General features: G+C 43.4%; 2 protein-coding genes across 3 annotated transcripts; one reads left to right on the forward strand and one right to left on the reverse strand.

Annotated features, from left to right (window-relative positions):
* The first annotated feature begins 231 nt into the window (after positions 1-231).
* On the forward strand, positions 232-5,698 carry LOC115251000 (CCR4-NOT transcription complex subunit 2). 2 transcript variants are annotated; one of them, XM_029841572.1, is made up of 15 exons: positions 232-349; positions 1,214-1,341; positions 1,425-1,497; positions 1,588-1,735; positions 1,816-1,998; positions 2,106-2,173; positions 2,288-2,413; positions 2,558-2,682; positions 2,794-2,911; positions 3,144-3,300; positions 3,487-3,548; positions 3,654-3,703; positions 3,798-3,898; positions 4,007-4,151; positions 4,465-5,698. In XM_029841572.1, the coding sequence occupies exons 2-15, from the start codon at positions 1,225-1,227 to the stop codon at positions 4,549-4,551; spliced, it is 1,560 nt and encodes a 519-aa protein (XP_029697432.1). In that variant the 5' UTR covers positions 232-349; positions 1,214-1,224; the 3' UTR covers positions 4,552-5,698. The 2 variants fall into 2 exon arrangements, with proteins under 2 accessions (XP_029697432.1, XP_029697433.1); XM_029841573.1 differs by having other exon boundaries at positions 233-349; positions 2,106-2,167.
* A 230-nt stretch (positions 5,699-5,928) lies between these two features.
* Positions 5,929-19,511, reverse strand: washc4 (WASH complex subunit 4). Its single transcript, XM_003967378.2, has 33 exons — positions 19,365-19,511; positions 18,781-18,920; positions 18,614-18,667; positions 18,475-18,540; positions 16,018-16,063; positions 15,858-15,925; positions 15,626-15,705; positions 14,917-14,959; positions 14,096-14,199; positions 13,794-13,914; positions 13,458-13,575; positions 13,254-13,381; positions 12,991-13,151; positions 12,782-12,908; positions 12,516-12,641; positions 10,473-10,580; positions 10,253-10,399; positions 10,083-10,162; positions 9,846-9,951; positions 9,339-9,455; positions 9,056-9,224; positions 8,758-8,912; positions 8,598-8,672; positions 8,413-8,517; positions 8,209-8,343; positions 8,026-8,134; positions 7,871-7,937; positions 7,705-7,791; positions 7,361-7,508; positions 7,151-7,247; positions 6,871-7,067; positions 6,705-6,801; positions 5,929-6,573 (listed from the first exon to the last, which is right to left on the reverse strand). The coding sequence occupies exons 1-33, from the start codon at positions 19,423-19,425 to the stop codon at positions 6,512-6,514; spliced, it is 3,504 nt and encodes a 1,167-aa protein (XP_003967427.2). The 5' UTR covers positions 19,426-19,511; the 3' UTR covers positions 5,929-6,511.
* Positions 19,512-19,533: the final 22 nt, after the last annotated feature.

The raw sequence follows: 19,533 nt of genomic DNA on the forward strand, positions 1-19,533 counted from the left end.
AATTTATATTAAATAGAAGTATTTTGATTGTGGGATATAAAAACCTCGAGTCTTGTCTCCACAAGGCCTTCCACCTCCAACCTGTGATTAAATTGAATTCATATTTTACTACTAGCTGAAGGGTCTGCAGGGCCCGGAAACAAGGGCAGGTGGGTAGCACATGTGCTCATGTGGATTAGGACAAATACAAATCTAAATGTCGAGGTTTAAGGTGTGATGAACAGCCCAGACTCGATTATTTTGTGTACGGAAGTAGTCTGCGGGGTCAGAGGGTAAAAGGCTATCCCTCTTTCGATTCAGAATACACACAGCCATCTTGGATCTAACGAAGAGAAGGCAAATTGATGCGGTGAGGATACACACACGGTTTTCTCCCTGCGCTTTTAATTCGGCTCGGTACGGATTCGAGCCTTAGTTGACAGCTACTAATCGCGAAGTTTCTGGCCATTCGGATGCGGCGCCAGTCTGTAACCTTTAGCTCCGGACAGTAGCTGCTGCCTTGGCAGCTGCTGGCTGCAAACGGGAGCCTGCTCTGGGCAGGAGAAAAGGACAGCTGACAGTAGATGTGTGGAGGCACCGAGGGGCCAGTCTGCTGTCTTTAAAGTTGTTGTCGTTTAGTCTCGTTCAAACACTTAGTTTAATTTTTGCCTCGAAAGAAGGCGTTATACGTGGTAAAAGCCCGATTATGGGGCACCTAGCCTGCTAATGTTAGCCGCTCCAGTGTTGGCTAACTAGCATGTTAGCTGTGCATCTGTTGTTGATGGTCTTAAGCACCAGGTCAGGGAAGTCTGCAGGAATTAAGGTTTATAAACCCACATGGAGATTAAACGGGAAAAACTCCTGTCGCTAATGTTACTCCTTTTTATGTACGTGATTAAACTGCCAATAACCACTTGTAAAGAACATTCCTAGCTGATTTAATGGTGTATCTATTGAAAGCATTACCTTACATGTTTCAGTTTTATACGATACTGCTACCAGGAAGTTGAATGAAAGGCTCAACAACCATTTTACAGAATGAATACGGCGCAATTATGACAGGAAAACTTTTTTTTCGACAGTTGGGCAGCACCAAAAATCCAAGTTATTAGCACCCCCCCCCCAATGGAAATCAGCGTTAATATAATCAAAGCTATGAAATTCTGCCAGGTCCCTTCAGAAACGTACACAATTTTAAAAGGGCTTTGTTTTTCTTTTCTTTTCTTTTTTACAGGTGACAAAGGCATGTTTGGTGCTAGAAAGAAATTTGTAGAGTTCGTTGAGGTAGTCGACAACGACTTTCCTGATGAAAACATGTACTACAACCAGCCGTCGATGTTCCCACATCGGTCGGACAAAGACGTGAGTGTCCCCCCCCTTCGTGGTGAACATCATACAAAGGAGGACTCCTCTGGAATACTTACTGTCTTAAAAATTCTGTCTAGATCCTTTCATCTCCCTCGCCGTCGTCGTCAAGTCAGCTGTCACAGCTTGGTGCAAGTTTGTATGCTCCACAAAGTAAGTTCTGGGTTGTTGCAATCACATCGCAGTTTTGTCAGACCTTATACGACGTAGCGTCGGCAAAAAATGGTTTGTCTCTTTCTGCAGGTGCACTTGGCTTCTCGGTGAGGGGCATGGGAAACAATACACCACAGCTTAACCGAAATCTAACTCAAGGCACGCAGCTACCAAGTCATATCACCCCTACAACGGGGGTCCCCACCATGTCCCTCCATACTCCTCCATCTCCAAGCAGGTATGGAGAAAATGCAGATTTCGCCGCGTACTCGCTTTTCACGCGCACCTTAATCCTGATTCCCCATCTCGTTGGAACAGGGGGACGTTGCCGATGAATTCGAGGAACATGCTGAATCACTCTCAGGTCGGTCAAGGCATCGGGATGAGCGGCAGGACCAACAGTATGGGCAGCTCGGGGTTGGGCAGTCCCAACCGCAGCTCGCCCAGTATCATCTGTATGCCTAAACAGCAACCAGCACGCCAGCCCTTCACTATAAACAGGTAGATTTCGCTGCCGTCGCACGCCTCCATTTAGCCGCCGTTCCCTCTGCAGCCGCCACAGGAGGTTGTTTTGACGGTCCCCTTCAGTTGTTGCTTTCTCTCTGCAGCATGTCGGGGTTTGGTATGAACCGCAATCAGGTTTTTGGGATGAACAACAGCATCTTTAATGGTACAGGTTAGTGTGCTGATTAACGTGCACTTATTTTGATTCTCGCACATCTCATCTCGCCGCCGTTACGGCCATGGCGGCGTAAAAGCTGACCAGTTTCTCGCCCTGCCGTTGGTGCAGATGGGAGTGAAAATATAACGGGACTGGATCTGTCAGACTTCCCCGCATTAGCAGACAGGAGCCGACGAGAAGGGACTGGAAACCCAACACCAGTGCTCAACCCGCTGGCTGGCCGAGCTCCTTACGGTAGGCCATTTGTTCCAGAAGCCTGTCCTGTTTTACCCCAGCAGAACCGGGTCGCATTCGGACGGGGAATAAAATTGGATGCACCCGAACGATGGGAGATTGAGCGCTTTGTCCATTTACGGTTTCTCCTCCGCTGTCCTTCAGTCGGCATGGTGACAAAACCGTCGGCTGAACAGACACAAGATTTCTCCATCCACAACGAGGATTTCCCTGCACTGCCCGGCCCCAATTACAAGGACACCACACTGAACAACGACGAAAGCAAAACTGTAAGCGCCAATCACCGAACACACACTGCACCCCCCCGCCCCCTTAAAAGTAATCGCCAATATGCATTAAGCAGAATGTTTAAAAAGTGTTTTTTTTTTTTTAAATTGTAGAACTTGAACTCCACAAGCAAGAGCACGTCCAGCGCAGACGGGCCCAAGTTCCCCGGAGACAAAACTGCCTCAGCACAGAACAACAACCAGAAGAAAGGGATCCAGGTGTTGCCTGATGGTGAGACCTCTCCGCCATTCGTATCACTCCAGTCCCATTGAGACTCTCCTCCTATACACGCAAGATGGGTGAGGCAGTCTGGCTCTACCCTGCATTTGATGCTGAATGGTGATTGGAGAGAAAACTCTATTTCAGACGATTGAAACGATGACATCATCAGTGCCCCCGATGACGCAATCGCGCAGTAATTGTTCGAAGGTGGTTCGTTACTCTGCGAGTTGTTTCGCTGCAGGCCGGGTGACGAACATTCCGTCTGGGATGGTAACGGACCAGTTCGGCATGATTGGCCTGCTGACGTTTATCCGGGCAGCAGAGACGGATCCAGGGATGGTGCATTTGGCTCTGGGGAGCGACCTCACGACACTGGGACTCAACCTGAACTCTCCAGAGTAAGAGAGACGTTCACTTTAACCTTTTTTAATTAGAGGGTTTCTCGAGCCAACCGGTGCACGGCTGGACATTTTCACGTGAGCTGCTTGTGGCGCGAATGCAGGTTACCATAGTTACGCAGTTATTAATACTGTGACATCAGTTCAGTGACATCAGAGGCTCACCACAACTTTGCTTCCTGACAGAAACCTGTACCCCAAGTTCGCCTCGCCGTGGGCGTCCTCACCCTGTCGGCCTCAAGACATCGGTTTGTCTCTTTTATATCTCATGATTGTCGCATCAGTGTTGCTCAGCCTGTGTGGACCTTTTATAGGAACACATTCTGTAACATTAACACTTCCTGGTTTTTCAGACTTCCACGTTCCCTCCGAATATTTAACCAACATCCACATACGGGACAAGGTAACCACCAACTGCAGAAAAATGCCTTTTTTTGAATGAATGAATATGCCCCATGACCTGAATTGGTTATTGATTACTGTCGCACCCCGCCCAGTTGGCAGCGATCAAACTGGCTCGATATGGAGAAGACCTGCTGTTCTACCTGTATTACATGAATGGAGGAGACCTGCTACAACTGCTGGCAGCAGTAGAGCTGTGAGTCATCCACGTTTAACCCGAGGAAACCTTTTTGCTTTTCTGAGCTTCCCCGACTTTCTCACTGTTAACCATCACACGTCCACCCCCTGCAAATTCCCCCTGCAGCTTTAACCGGGACTGGAGGTATCACAAAGAGGAGCGAGTTTGGATAACGAGGGCGCCCGGCATGGAGCCTACACTGAAAACCAACACATACGAGAGGGGAACGTACTACTTCTTTGATTGTCATAACTGGAGGAAAGTAGCCAAGGTGAGAATTTGTCATTGGTGCTGAATTTTGAGATGGTATAAAGAAGAAACCTCTTCTAGGTCACATGAGGTGCCTGGAAACACAACTGTAGAACCCCGCCTCGGATTTGTGAGGCATTGTGACCCAACCGTCACCACTGAAAACAGATGTGCTGTTGACATTATTCCCATGGAGATATTGTAATTTCTGGGCCCATATAGCAACAGTCTTGGTACTACAACCATGACTCAAAATATTAGGAAATTTTAAGCTCAAGTAAATGTAATCCTGCATCTTGAAGCTCTTTCCAATCTTGTTCAAACTGTGTGTGCAGGAATTTCATCTGGAGTATGACAAGCTGGAGGAGAGGCCACACGTGCCAACAACATTTAACTACAACCCAGCCCAGCAGGCCTTCTAAGGCCCGATCAGTCCAATGGTTGCAGCTGTTCTGCACACAACACTGTCATCCAGGAGGGGGCGCTGTGGTCCACAGTTGGTTTTTATTCTTTGAAGATTTGGCTCTTTGACTGCAGGGGTCATTGCCTCCGATACTGCCCTGCCTTTCCGAAAACGACGTTCTGCCCAAAACATCAACACGTTCTACTTTTATTCTGTGTTCCCCTTCTTTTCTTTAGTTTTTTTATTTTTTTTTTCCTCGAGCAGGGTCTGTTATGTTTACATCTCTGTAGCTCATTTTCTGGCTAAAAGTAAAGACTGACCCTGTGTGAGGTTTTTATGCCTCACATTCAATGATGTTGATTCCCAGAGAAGGCAAAGGTAACATTTCCAGATGCAGGTGAAAGAAATGCAATGTTTATTGTTGCACTATATTTAGTAATAAAAGAACACAAAATTTGTTTGTGATTTTTTTTTTTTGAGCTCCTGATGAGATTTCAGTTTTGCCACGTGCCCCCTCTCCTGCTGCCTGTGTTTAGTTTTTCCTTCCTCTCGCACCGCCGACCTCTTTCCTCTGCCCGTCTTTCTCTCAGTTGTCCCGAACTTGGGCAAAAATGTAAACGATTCTTTTAGAGGCTAAACAGAAAAACAACTTTCCAGTCTTTGTTACAATTTTGTAAGAATTGTGTACTTTTTTTCTTTGCATCACATTAGTCTATGTATGAATGTGTATATATGACTGCTATATATATATATATGTATGTATATATATATATATGACATCTATTTTGGAAGAAACTTTGCCCTGCCTTGTACCTCGTTTTTATGAGGTAAGGATGCAATTTGTGGATGTACCGTCTCTGGATCTGCTGGACAGGGTGTCACATGACACTATGGGCACTTAAAACATTACAGATTTTAAACATTATGGAAAGCCCTGATGCTGTGCCAAAAAAGGAAATACGACCATCCTTCAAGTCCAAAATAATTTGAATAAAAAGGACGTTTCAATTCGAGCTGTTCACAGCAGCCATCAGCAGCATTTCGTAGGAAACGGGGGGGGGGGGGGGGATGTCGATTTGAGGAGAAAAAAGAAATCCAGACCGCTCTTGTATTTTCTGAAGTGAACAACTTCTGATGTTTGTATTAAAGCAGAAAAGGCTTTCCTGGACCCGTGTATGCGTGATTTATGCTCCCCCAAAAGGTCAGTTATGCTCCTGCAGAATAAGGTCGTCTTTAAATGACGTGTACACGTTAGCATCCCGACTGGCTTTTATTCTTATCGTCAACATTCAGCTCAATCTGGATTTTTAAAAAGTTGAAGCAATGAAACCCAGCACTAGAACTAACCAAGTTACCTCTCAAATGTAGCAAAAACAGGAAGAACGTAACTGCCAACTCGAGGATGAAGAAACTTTATCCAGAAAAAGGCACGTGGACATTTCAGACAACTCATGAAAAGGACAAAAACAAGTTTAGTAGCAAGATGATTATACAGTGAAAACATTCAGATGGTCATTGCTCTCCTAGGATTACACAAAAATATGAGCAAAGCTACCATTCGAAGGCCATGAACAGTAAGTCACAGATAGCGTTTTGCAACAAAGAAATACCACGTAATAAAACTGAGATGCAAATTAGTCTCTATTAGAGGACACGCGGCCGAGGCTTCTACTGTAGAAAAATAATTCAGCTCAGACGAGTATCAAAAGGCAGACGAGAGTTTCACTTTCACACCACCTGTTGGTATAAATGCTACAAATCCAGTCTGAGTGTGTTAGCCGCCGTCATCGCTCCAGAGCTGGCGTTTCTGGAGATAAAAGGGGAACGTCGCATTTCTCTAACTAAATCAGTCTCTGTGTCAGGGGAGTCTGGGCTGTCTCTCCCTGAATTACACACCTAAGCATGCTCCAGAGAGCTCTGCCGCAGGAGGTCTTCTGTACATGTCTGACGCTAACGCTCGGTGAGGGTCACAGTGAGGGTCACTTTGTGGCGGGCTCGGCCGGTGTGGAACTGGCTGAAGCCCCTCCTCTGGCAGCTTCATCTATTGGGAGCAGAAAGGCGGATGTAGAAGCACAGCGGTCATCATTCATTACTGGCATGGCTAAGAAAAGCCTGTATGAGGATTTTACATAATTAAAGAGGCCATCAGTTATCACGCCGCCTCCTCCTCACCCTTGTCTTTCTTCTCCAGGGACTCCTCGGCCGCCGTCTTGTCTGCTCTGAAGAAGATCCGGGCACTGCTTAGTGAGAAGTAGAGCAGCTCAAACTCCTGAGGAGAAAGGGGTGTGAGGTAGGCCTTTAGAATCTGCCCGAGGATCATCTGAGATTCTGAATGTACCTGTAGGTATATGTCCAGCCGCTTCTGAGTGAGATTCATCGTTTGCAGCAACTTTTCATCCTGGCTTGTGGATTGGATGTTCTGCTCCTTCACCACGGCGTTAATTTCTTTCCTGTACTTATCTCTGACGGACTGGAACCAGTGCAATGAGTCAAACTCCAAGTACTGGTCCAGCAGCTTCAGTATGTAGGCCACACCTGTAAGATCGAGGGGTGCAGCCATCAGAAAGGAGCACGAGTGCTGCTCCAGTGATGGCCACTTAGTTCATACTGCAACATACCCATTGCAAAGCCATCGTCTGTGAAAGCAGCTCCAGTTTTGTTCTTCTTGTTGAGTTTTTCTTTGCAGCTGATGGAATGTTCCACGAAGTTCACCGTCTACAGGAGGGATTTGTGATTTTTACAATTTAGAACTGCTGCACGGGATGCAAATCCCACAAACACAGAGCAGGTGGTAACACAAAAAACAAATGAAGTGTCCTTGAACCAACCAGTGGGGGTACAATCATGTAGAAGTTCCTCAGGTGCATGTTTTTGGCACTGCGGAACTCGGGGGCAAATACAGCAACCAGCATCTTGAAATACTCAGTCCCCTCTGCAGAGTTGCTGGTCAAGTCCCCCAAAACTGAATCTAGAACACTGGGAAAAAAAGAAAAATGTGTGCATAGAATAGTTGTCTTATATTGTATTGCAGCGCCCCCTACAGGCGTTGTGGGTGAATGACAAAATACCTTCCTATTGAACATTGGCAGAAATAGGTCACACTATGTGCCGCAAACATCAACTATAGGAGACACTGGAACAAGAATCCCAGTCTGTGGAGTTTGTTTAATACCTGGCAGCTCTCTGTGTCTCCTCCGATAATCCTTCCTCCTTCACCAGTTCTTCAAAGTTGACGATGTCCTCAAGGTCGGGAACAAACCTTGAGATAACACAAAAAAAACACCTCCAGTGGCAAACATGTCATAAACAGCCGAAAGGGCAAAAACAGCTCTCAGTACCTGATAGCACTGCTGCAACAATGGAGGCCTCCGGAGCGGATCATTCGGACGTAGCCCATGGCGTTCCCTGAAAGTAGGTGGCGTAACAGCTTTGTCTCATGCAGATGTGCTGTCGGTAGATTGTGAGCCAAAACCTTGATCTAAATCGGCCTCACCGATATGGCTGATGAGCTGTCTGAACTGGTCCAGGTAGCTCTGTCCATCAGGAGTGATGCCCAGCTTCCTGATGCCACGGTTAAACTTCTCTGCTCGCTCAAATGGATACTACAATAAAAACAACAGGTGGCTAAAAGGTCAGGGACTGACTACACAGATCAACCCCCCCCCGGTCCTCCTACCTTCTGATCAGATTGATCCTTTGTTTCTCTGTAGAATCGGATGTCCTTGATGAGTCTGGACTTGATGTGCTCATCGTACATGAACTGGCTGAATATGTAAAACTTCTTCCGCAGGAACTGGTAGGTAAAATTAACCTGATGGAACAAACCAACAAACGGTCAGATCTGAGGGGCAAAGGCACCGACGCCTTCCTGTCCACTTACCGTGGTGTTCATTATGCCTGTGCCGTGGGTCCGGATGGAGTTGGCGATGTGACGGATGTTGATGGTGTTCAAGTGCTTATTGTTACTTGCCTTCTCAATGAAAATCTTCAAGAAAGAAAATGCAGTTTAGGACACGGAGACAAATGCTTGGTTTAACATAAAGACAGCGAAGGAACAGGACCCACCTGGTTGTTGAGGTTATAAAGGTACCGTGAGACAAAGACGTGAATATTCCTCATGATCTCCAGTACATCCAAACCCTGAGGAGATCGTGTTAAAAGGCAGTTAGCGGACCATGTGTCACCTTAATAAAAACCTAATCAGTGGTGAGCAGTAACACAAAACCTGCTCCAGGGTCTGGCTAGGCAGGTGTGCCTCCGTCATGGGGAGCCCGTAGCGCTGCGTGGCCAGGTTTCTCATCTCACTGTAGGTGGCCCAGTCGTGGAGCGCTACCGTGGTCAGGTTGTAGAAGGTCTTGTCTAGATAGTGGGTCACGTAGGCTACAGGGGAGGAGAGGTTATGGCTTCAGCCTCAGCACTGCCAGTATTATAGAGCAGACCTTGTTCCCTTCAGTGTTGACCACAGGGATAAAACATCCTTATTACAGTCAAACACCACATGAATGAAAAGGAAATACCAGCACCTTTGATGTGGATGAAGCGGTTGAAGAATCGAATAGGTTTGAGGGAGAAGAAGTGAGCCAGGTCCTTCATGCCGACTTTGAAAGGGTTCCTGTCGTCCAGCTTCAGGTGGGTGTGCACAGACAGACGCAGGTCTTTCTCGATCTCCTTACACAGCTTGTCCAGCAAGTGCTGTGGCAGGTCAAAAAAAAAAAGAATGGGGTGGTCAAAGTTTTGACCTGAATTAGGTATTTCACGGAGGTGTCGCTCTGACACCACACCCTGGTTTATTTCGTCTCTTCTCACCTCGTTGAACACGTCCATGATCTCTTTGTCATAGCTCTCCAGCAGCTGATCACATGACTCCATGTGTTTGGCATGCAACATTGAGGGCACGCTGTCCCTCAGTGCACTAAACATGTACTGTGACCACGGGAAAGCCAATCAAGAGAGGATGAGGGGAAAAAAGTTATTTAAAAATACTGAGTAGGAAGGAAACAACATGATTTTGTACAGGTTTGAGTCTTGCTTGAACGCCACCCGTCGCTTTTCTACCGCCAACTTAAGTCTACTTCTTTTGATGTTTTTGAGACTCATCTGAAAGTAATCATGTTTATGTACATTTTGTGGTTGCAACTAAAAAGTAAGATTTTCCCAGAAGCTTCTGTTAAAACAGCTTTTTGTCCACCAACCTGTGTCTGCTAACTGTAACAAAAAAAATCAGACCACCGTCCATTCACTGCTGTTTGTCTCCTATTTTATATTCAGTCTCCACAACAACCAGCAGTGGTGAAACAGCACAACACAACTCACATGTATTCGTGCTGCATCTACAGCATTGTCATACACATCATCTAGGTAGATGGGAAACACAGCTCGGTGCCAGTAAAGGAAGCTACAGTCGCACTGCAGCTTGACCCTGAGAGATAAAGGAAATCAGTTCAGGTTAGCATAGAGCGCGATTGCTAGTAATAAATGTTTGATATGGAGGCAGAGACACTCGGTGTTTAGTCTGTTCTTCTCTCAGCACCAGGAATGATGTCAACCCACCTTTCCCTTAACTCGCTGATCAGTTCCAACTTCTTCAGAACAAGCTGCAGCGGCAGCAGCTCTTCGTCTTTAAAGGTTTTCTACGAGACAGATGTTTCACATGTTAAGTAACGCGTACAATAGGAGGGAGCAGACGCAGCTACGCTCAGGCAGACGAACGCAGAACACACCAGCTGAGTGCCGACACACAGTGCCAGGAACACCACCAGCAGCCGCTCCTTTGTGCTCGGTCCATTAAGAGCGTTTTCTGCCAGCACCAAACTGGAAAGAACATCGAGCCGCTGTTCGCTGTACTTTTTGTCAGAGATCACCCTTTTCTGAAAGAAAGGAAACAGTTGGGATTTTCATTGAAATAGCTATTTTGATGGGAAACAAGTTGCCGTCATTCACCTTGGCGACACCTATGGCGTTGAGGGCCTGTGACTGCAGCTGCTGGGTGATGTGAGAGACAGAGTCTGCTACAACCATGGACCGCCTGTGGAATGTGTGCTCCACTGCCTGGAGGTGAACACACATGCATCAGAACCATGTAAACACACACACACACACACACTTCCATCTTTGTGAGGATTTATACTTAAAATTGCAAATTGTAGAAAATTCTTTTTGTCCAGTGAGAGTGAAATAAAGATGATTCAGATCAGACAAATGGCGACTCCATCTCAGATCATTACGTGAAGGTACACACAGGAAGTATATTGTCATTGTCAGAATGTGGTGTAGTATCTGAAGCCTGTATCTCTTTTGTCTGCACGCCTTGACCTCTGTATGACCTCAACTTTTTTTTCAGCCAGCCTTGCACCATCTCAGGATATGTTCCATGTGTGTCCTGTGACCTTTGCCTTTTCATTAGCTCTTAAAGGATGTCTTGTTTTTTGTATGAGCAGCTGCTAAGCGGGGGATGCTGTTGCCCAGAGGCTCCTGATTGTTCTTCACATGAGGATGTGCACCATGAGGACTTCCACTGTTGGTAATAACTGGAATCTATACCATTTGGTTGGCTATATATATACACCATTTGGTTGGCTACCGTATATATCAAAGAAGAATGTCTTTACTTGACCATATAAGAAGGAGCTATTGAAGTAAGCACTTCAGAGATCTTCACCATTTGGACCATGAAACCTCCCTCGGCCAAACTGCAGCGTCTGATTGATACCTGACTGTTTGTATACGAAGATTCCTTCCTCATCAACACCTCTCAACTACCACCAGAAGAAATATACCACAGTGGCCCATGTGATTAATAGCTCAAGTGGCACAGGTTGAGTTAAATGACAAGATGCACAAAATCCTGTGTTTGCAATGCTAATGTTACATTGTCAGTAAGTTGAACAGAAGGCCAAGGCAACAAGCTCTGTCTAAATAGATTACATCCAGATGTCAGCTAATTGGGAGGGGTTAATGACAATGACACTTGACCTAACTAGTCTTTCAGGGAACCGATCTGACAGACAGGCTTTGTGCTTGAAGAGACCCTGAAGCTTTGTAATTTGCCAATAAACTATCTAACCCAGTGTGATCTGTCCTGACCGATGAATGAAGATGCAAGGACATGTAGGGCTGGACGATCTTGCTGTAGATCCGACAATACTAAGCTACATTCTACATTCATGTAATCTATATATGGTGTAGTATCTGACCCGTTCTATGCAGGCTTTACATCTGTAAGGCCGTAATGTGTTTAACAGCCAACCTAAGCACCATATTAGGACATCCTCCACATGTGTGTCCGGTGTCTTCTTTCTTTAGGTAATAGGAGCTGCTAAAAGATGACACTGGAGCCTGTGGGCCCCCGGTGATTCTCACTAGGAGGATGTGTAGCATGAAGCATCTTCACTATTCCCTTTTTTGGTCATAACTGAACACCAGACCATTGGGTTGACCATACGGTATAGCGTGAGCTCATCAGTAAAGAATGTGTTTACTGGACTGTATAAGAAGGAGGTGACGATGAAGACACCTCGGAGTTCTTCACCATCGGGACCGCGAAACCTCCCTCGGACAAACTGCAGTGTTCGATTGATACCTGACTGTTCTCTCCAATAAACATCTTTGATAACCAAGTCGGTGTCTGCGAAGATTCCTTCCTCATCAACACATCTCGGCTACCACCAGGAGAAGATTTACAACAATGGCTTCAGCTACATCTGGAGTTTTTCTCACTGTCACAGATAAACATGATGCATACGTCTAAAACTATACTATTTGCATTTACAACTAAAGTACATTTTCTAACAGCAATAATTTTACTAAACAAACTCAATGCATCATTGGAAAAACATGGTTTACCTTCCATTTAATTTTTCATTCTTATCATATTCCTTGTAGCCTGTGTGTGCAATTTAACTTTAAAGACCAACCCTCAAACAGTCCTTTGAAGTAGTGAGGACCAACCAAAATCATGTAGCACAGACAGACACTGACACACACCTTGAGCAATTCCACCAGGCGACACAGAGCTTTGACAGACGTTTTGGTCATGGGCCGCTGCATTGACATGTGCATGTTCATTGTGGTTCTAATAATGGTGCCGATGCTATATGCATACAGGACACCCTGTGAGGAGCACAAAACACAGAAGGAACCATTAGTGAAGCCATTTTATACATCTACACACCACATATGAATTTTTAAATAAAGTTTCTACTGTTGTGATAAAAAAAAAAAATACATAAAAATCTTGATTTAAAAAGTACCTGCACGAACACATTACATCTGCTGTTAAGGTCTTCTGTCAGCTTGTCGTTTTGATGCTCTTTGGACAATATGGACTCCATCTTCATCATCCACGATGCCACAAACACGTAATAAGACTGAACGTCCCTGAAAAAGGATGTGTTTTGATTCTGAAAATGAACATTTTACTTTGACAGATTAAAGATGAATGTGATCTGGCACCACGGACTTTGTCAGTGTCTGAGATCGTTGCAGAAGGTAGGCGTCTCTCTGTGCTCGGATGCTTTGCAGACTTTTCTTATCCATCAGTTTCGCTGCGGCTGGGACCTTATTGATAAGAAAAGTGTCAGGAAACCAGATGATGTTTGCAGTCAGTGTGATGGCGGGAACCTAGAGGAAGACGAAAACATTCATCAATGTGACAGGCATGACTTTGGACAAAAGACTGATAAAGACGAGCTGTGGGGAGAGGCAGCAAAAACAATAACCCACCTTTTTACAGATATCCAGCAATGATTTGTAAAGCTTCTTGTCCACAGTCCTGAAAATGTGGAAGTGAAGCACAAACAGACCGCAGATGAGAGAATATTTATCTCTCTGGTCAATCTCCGATGGTTCACCTGCAAGTACAAATGGACTTTACTTGAAAAATGTCTCAAGAAAATCAAACAAATAATCCAAAAAACAGAAACGGACCAATTTTTGACTCAACATTAGTGAAGATGGTGCGAATATTGAAGGCAAACTCCTCAGCAAAGGCACCGTTTTTTGAGACAGTGACCACTTCAGCATCGAACCTCTGCTCCAAACAGGCCTGTTAAAAAGAGATGTGCATCACAGGGTTAATGGTGCGAACAGTCCTCAACTGCAGAAATAAAACACATCACTGGGGTTCCCTTCAACAAACAAATTAGACTTTTTTTCCCCCTTAAACACACACACACACACACACAATAAATTAGATTTTTTTTCCCCCCTTAAACACACACACACACACGCGCACCACACACACGCCCACACACGCACACACACCTGCAGTATCATGCCATCCAGGAGTTGTCCCTCAAGCCTAAGCAGAAGTTTCTCAAAAGGTTTCAGCTTCTCTTCAGGGATAGAGAACTTTCCAGGGTTGTGGTGCACAGATTTTAACAACCTGTCAAAAACAAAGCAGATAATTGGGCAGAAAATTTAAACAGATTTAAACATACTCAAATATAACACCACAATGACTGTCACTGTACAATTACAGATAACAGTCAGTTTTACAGTAATGTTAAATATGCCAAAATCTTTGAGAACCTTTTGACTCAGTGCTGGTTTCTGTGTGTCTGTACCTTTTATACATCTTCCAATGATCCTTCAGTGTGGCATGATTTTCCATAATTTCATCCAGTGTAAGAAGCACAACCAACAACTCCCCAAGGTGTTCGTATACGACCTGCAAGGGGAATACAGAATGGTTTATACAAATCCAAGTTAGTTATAATGCTGACAAGATAACAATTAATATTACATCTTATATAATTAACAACAGCTACTAGTAGCTGGCACCATTTTCACATTTAACAGAGAAACCTGAATGGCACTACAGGATTGTAGGGTTATGAACTGGCCTGGAGCTCTGTAATATTTGTATCTTGAATCTTTGAATGAAGACTTCAAGAAGAAAAATGCCAATTTCAAAATGTATTTAACAAATAGAACCAATTTTTTCTTCTTGAAGTCTTCATTCAAAGATTCAAGATACAAATATTACAGAGCTCCGGGCCAGTTCATAACCCTACAATAACAAAGTCAATTGGTCAAGGTCAAAGTTGACAGTTCTTGCAGAGGAACTATCAACACCAGTAAACTATGCTGTCACGTTTTACAATGTCTGTTTAACACTCCCCGTCTGAGTGTCTCCTCCTGATTCCAACTGTCTAAACAACAATCATGTCAAGGAAGGGTCACTGATCTTTATTACACTTGCTAACGATTCTACCATCCCAATTCTACCAACTTCTAAACTACTTCTAACAGAAAACAGAAACATATGGTAGAACACATGGTAACAAGATAAACACAATTCTCTTCAGGGAACAGGGTTGAAGCCGTGGGTGTGAATTTAAAAGGGATTATTCAGGTTTGGGTGAACTGTCCCGTTATCACTCACCTGAAAATGGACACCAGATGACTCAATAACCTTTGGTGGACCCCTACACAGGAGGAAAAACACACAGCTTTTTAATGCGGGCATTCAGTTATTACTAAGAGTAAGTGAAGTTGTAGTTGCTGCTGTGGTGAAATATCGTTAATTGCATTATTATGTTATTGTTATTCTAATAAAAGTAGAAGAGAGTAGTTTCGTATGTAATACGAGAAGGATTAAAAGTGGTAAAGTGGAGTGAGGGAACAGGTCTGTGTGTCAGCATGTTTAGTAAGAAGGAGGACAAAACAATAATGTGTGATATCTGCTTAGGTTAGGCTGGTCAGGCCTGTGCGCCTCTGCGTATGCTGAGAATGAAGTCAAAGACGCCTCTGCACCCACATGGCCTTGGACATGTGTGATACGGTACCATGGTAAAAAAAAATGTGTCGTCAAAACATGAGCAATGTGACCCGGCAAGGACAAACTCACCCCTGCCTGTGTGAGTAGTGTTGCTGATGCAGTCTATGTAACTAAGATATGTCTCCTGCTGTGTAACCATGTCTGTATTTTAATAAAAAGAGACAACGCCGGGGTAGAGTGAGAGTCTCCGGGTCAGCGCGGCAGAGTACGTGTCTGATCGTTGGTCTCAACTTGTGTGGTGAACTTTGTTGGTGCGCCTGCCTGAATACACTTCTGAGGATTTGAGTAAGGATTCGACGACACTGCATCTTACTTGTTATTGTAGAGGGCAGCCAGCTGGTGAACAATGTTGACCACCACTTCATAACATCTTGATACAAAACATGATAACTCCTATCCAAGAGAAACAAAAGAAATTATGTTATCTGTAATTAAAATACTTCAAAGTGTGTGTATACACACACACACACACACACACACACACACACACACAAACACATATATATATATTTCTATAAATTTAAAAATTAGTTATATTATTTTACCTGAAGGAATGAGATGAATCTGCCCATTTGAATCTGCAGCTCTCCTTCAACAATACTGGTGTCAGACACTGTGACACAAATGTGCATTTGCATCTTTGTATCAATTTATTAATTAACAATGTATTAAAATCTAGAATAAATTCATGTAGAAACGGTTTACCTCCCTCTCCATAGTACAATAAACCACTGTAGAACTTGGTCTCTGCCTGAGATAAGATAAAGATAAATCAGGGGCGAAATAACATAAAACCACATTAAATTTCATTTTGTTACTGCAGATCAAACAATACAGTTTTACCAGTGTGTTGGCACTATTCTATATGTCTGACACCATTATAACAGATGGCTTAAACACAAACCCATATGCAAAATGCATGTTGCATTTCTGTAGTGTCTTTCTTCTTAGCTTCAAGTATCAGATTTATGCATTGTAGTGGATTTTCCCCTACGCTAAAACACTCAAACTTATGTTTTTATTAAATCAATATACCTATGCCAGTGCCAATGAATTGAAGTGCGGGGATACCACAACAAAGTCGAATGATGAGTCAGGGTCAGCTGGCTCACGATCCAAACGATGGTTTATTGTCGATCCACAATTCACCATGCATGAGAAGGAGCCTGGGGCTACCCCGCCCCGGGCTCTTCCTTCTGGTTAGCTATTTTTACTCATTTTCCACCGTTAAGTACCTTTTTCCCTACTTATCAGAAGTCAGGTGTACCTTACATGGTTTTTTTTTTAAACAGACTCAACAGACCATGCCTTGGCTACTCCCATACTTTCCATTAACCCTCTGATAACTTCCCCGGACTTTCCATCTCAAAGCATACATTCAAGTAGTGACACGTATACATATAGCAGGTGCTCAAACAGTGACAATGGCTAGTACGTTTTGTCTGCATAATCATTAACTACGAAGGTCTAATCGTTAACTTAAAGGTTAAATATTACATCCACACATTTTGCCTCTGACGCCTTATGCCCGTTACCTTTCTTCACTACAGCATCTGTGTCAGAACACAACTTTAATATAATGTGTCTGACTCTTCCATGTAGTCTGCAAAGTTTCATTAATACATTATTTATGTGCTTGACTCTTCCATGTAATTTTTACAGTATCTTTAATCTACCCGACTCTTATTTCTGTAACCTTTGACGTCGAGCGGCACTTTAACTATTGGTACCAAGTCCCTTTTGATGCTGCACTAGTCTCTGGGCCTTGAAAGAAGCCAGTTAGGCTGGCACCTGATTTATCCCTTTAAAAAATAACAAAAAAAAAACCCAAGAGGATCTAAGACACCAACAGAACCAAGACTATGGAAGGGACATATATAGGAAAATGTAATAACATATGACACCAGTAGAAAAGTTTTTTTTATTGTGCCAAATTAATTCACTAATAGAAATTAATTAAATAAACTTACAAGAGCAAAAGGAGTTTTAAGGTTTAAAAGATGAGACACAAGCTTTGGTTTTAAGCACTTCCTTGGTGCCCCCTTGGGGATGTTCACATTTGTAGGTTTTGGACTTGACTCTTCTGAACTCCTGTGCTCACTTGGACTCAGCCTACTTTTCTTATGGTGAAGACGTGAAAAACGCCACATCACTTTGGCCAAAAATATTGCTTTTAAATATTTTATTGAAAGGAAATATGCATTTGTTTGAGGACAGCACCTGATTTTAGGTCTTGAGGCTGACATGGAGATTTCCTCGTCTTCGTGATCAGAAAAACGCAAGTGAGCACAAGAGTTCAGAAGAGTCAAGTCCAAGACGTTTATTCCCCCCAAAAAACAGCGATGTACAACAGAGAAGAAACGTGAGCAATCTCAAGGGAGCTCCAAGGAAGAACTAAAAACCCAAAGCTTGTGTCTACCTTAAAATCTGAGCGTAGGGGACCACCCCTCACACCTCTTTTGCTTATATAATTTTACTTAGTTTGTTCCCATTGGTGGATTACTTTGATACGATCTCATCATAAACCTTTTCTTGGTGTCCGAAATAATGACGGCTTCTCCATCTGTCTACCTCTTCTCCCATGTTCCATTTCTTTTGGTGTCTGCATCACTTTGGTTTTTTAAAAAGATATGTCAGGTGCTGGATTCCTTAGTGCCCCTCAGATCTAATTTGGGGACTTTCACCTGCACTTTAAGATGACAATGCAGCTATCAGCCACTGACTACGTACATCATACACCATTAAATTATATTTCACTGAGTGGAATGCACACATGTATAGAACTGAAACTCTTGGATACAATAACCATATTCCTCTTGGCTCAGAACTTGAAACATAAATCACATGTTCTTAGCCACATTCTTGTTAGATAAAACTTATTGGAGACATTAACCCTATGCCTTTAAGTTAAACTAGAAACATAAACTTTTAAGCTGAGGAAAGAAATACACTAGATAGCTACACAAGATCAACTCATCAAACAGATCAAACCTTTTATCCAGTTTTAACCAGTTGATCTATTCTGTAGTGCTGACCTTCACTCCAATCCATTTCAGTTACAGCCGCTTATTCAAAACTAATCTCAACATAATTGTGCAGTTATATGTAAACTCTGAATAATGAGTGTGTGTTCAGGTTGGAACGTGCACGGCAGATGCTTACCTCATACTTAAGCTTTTTCACTTCACTGCAGAGAGCAGCATAAACTGTTATGACTTTATTTAAAACCTGCAGATAGTATAAAAATAGCAGGTATCAAAACAATTTAAAAGCTCAACCTATAGGATTTATATTTATTTACCTTATTGTCTGTTTTTATTAATTCCAATATAGAAGACTGCTCATAAGGGAGAAGCTAAAGGAGAATAGGAATTGTTAGAAAATCAAATTCCACAAATATAATGATAGTAACAAATGGGGGAAAAAAACAACTTTCTGTTTTTTAAGTTTAAGTTTTTTAAGTGTTACTTTTAGGGCAATGGGGTCCAGGGTGAAGTCCCAGACATCTCCAATGGTGTCATCCAGAGCCTCCTCAATGCCTCTGAGCTGGGATGTGTATTCCTCCAGAAACTTGCTGTAGTTCTTCAGCTGAACCTCTGTGTGTATTTCTGTCCAGGATCAAATCAAACACAAACACAACAAAATGTCAAAAAATAAATAAAAATCAAACAGGAAAAATCCTGACCGCTTGCATTTATACAGTGAGCAAACTGCCACACAGTGTTAAAAGACAATGACCTATAGTAAATATAGCTGATATTACCCAACAATATGTTATTGTCAGCTGCCTTAACTTTGTTTTAGTGTAACTACAGGCCTGTTTCATTAAGACAACCAACACAATTAAAAAATGAGATATAACTCATATTAAATTGTTTAAAAATTATCGATTGGAGGAATATTTGTTTCCCTTTGACGCTGACAGGTGATTCACCCCAGTAAATAGACGGTGCCCGGAGTTACAGCGTCTAGCTAGCCACAGAAGCTAGCATTGAAATGTAGGGAGATATTAGTTATTTTTCCAACTCGTCGGACCAAATGGTTGTACTTACTCTGTGAACCGTCGTCAAAACGATCAAACTCCCAGTCATGTGTCATCGTTTCTACCGCCATTCTGGCAGCAAAGGTACCCCAAACACGGATGCTAAGAGACGTACCAACACGGTCCCATGATAGGTCTCATGATTTTGTGAATTGTCGCGAGTGCTCATGGGAAAACGA

This window comes from Takifugu rubripes, chromosome 9 (genome assembly GCF_901000725.2).
Source record: "Takifugu rubripes chromosome 9, fTakRub1.2, whole genome shotgun sequence".
In the NCBI taxonomy this organism is placed as follows: domain Eukaryota; kingdom Metazoa; phylum Chordata; class Actinopteri; order Tetraodontiformes; family Tetraodontidae; genus Takifugu; species Takifugu rubripes.

Coding starts and splice junctions, on each gene's coding strand:
- LOC115251000 (XM_029841572.1), top strand. CDS start 1,225: ATGTTTGGTGCTAGAAAGAAATTTGTAGAGTTCGTTGAGGTAGTCGAC. Junction 1,498..1,587: donor AAGTTTGTATGCTCCACAAA/GTAAGTTCTGGG, acceptor CTCTTTCTGCAG/GTGCACTTGGCTTCTCGGTG. Junction 3,301..3,486: donor CTCAACCTGAACTCTCCAGA/GTAAGAGAGACG, acceptor GCTTCCTGACAG/AAACCTGTACCCCAAGTTCG.
- washc4 (XM_003967378.2), bottom strand. CDS start 19,425: ATGGCGGTAGAAACGATGACACATGACTGGGAGTTTGATCGTTTTGAC. Junction 18,921..19,364: donor TTTTGACGACGGTTCACAGA/GTAAGTACAACC, acceptor GATCCTGGACAG/AAATACACACAGAGGTTCAG. Junction 7,792..7,870: donor TGTTGCAGCAGTGCTATCAG/GTACTGAGAGCT, acceptor TGTTATCTCAAG/GTTTGTTCCCGACCTTGAGG.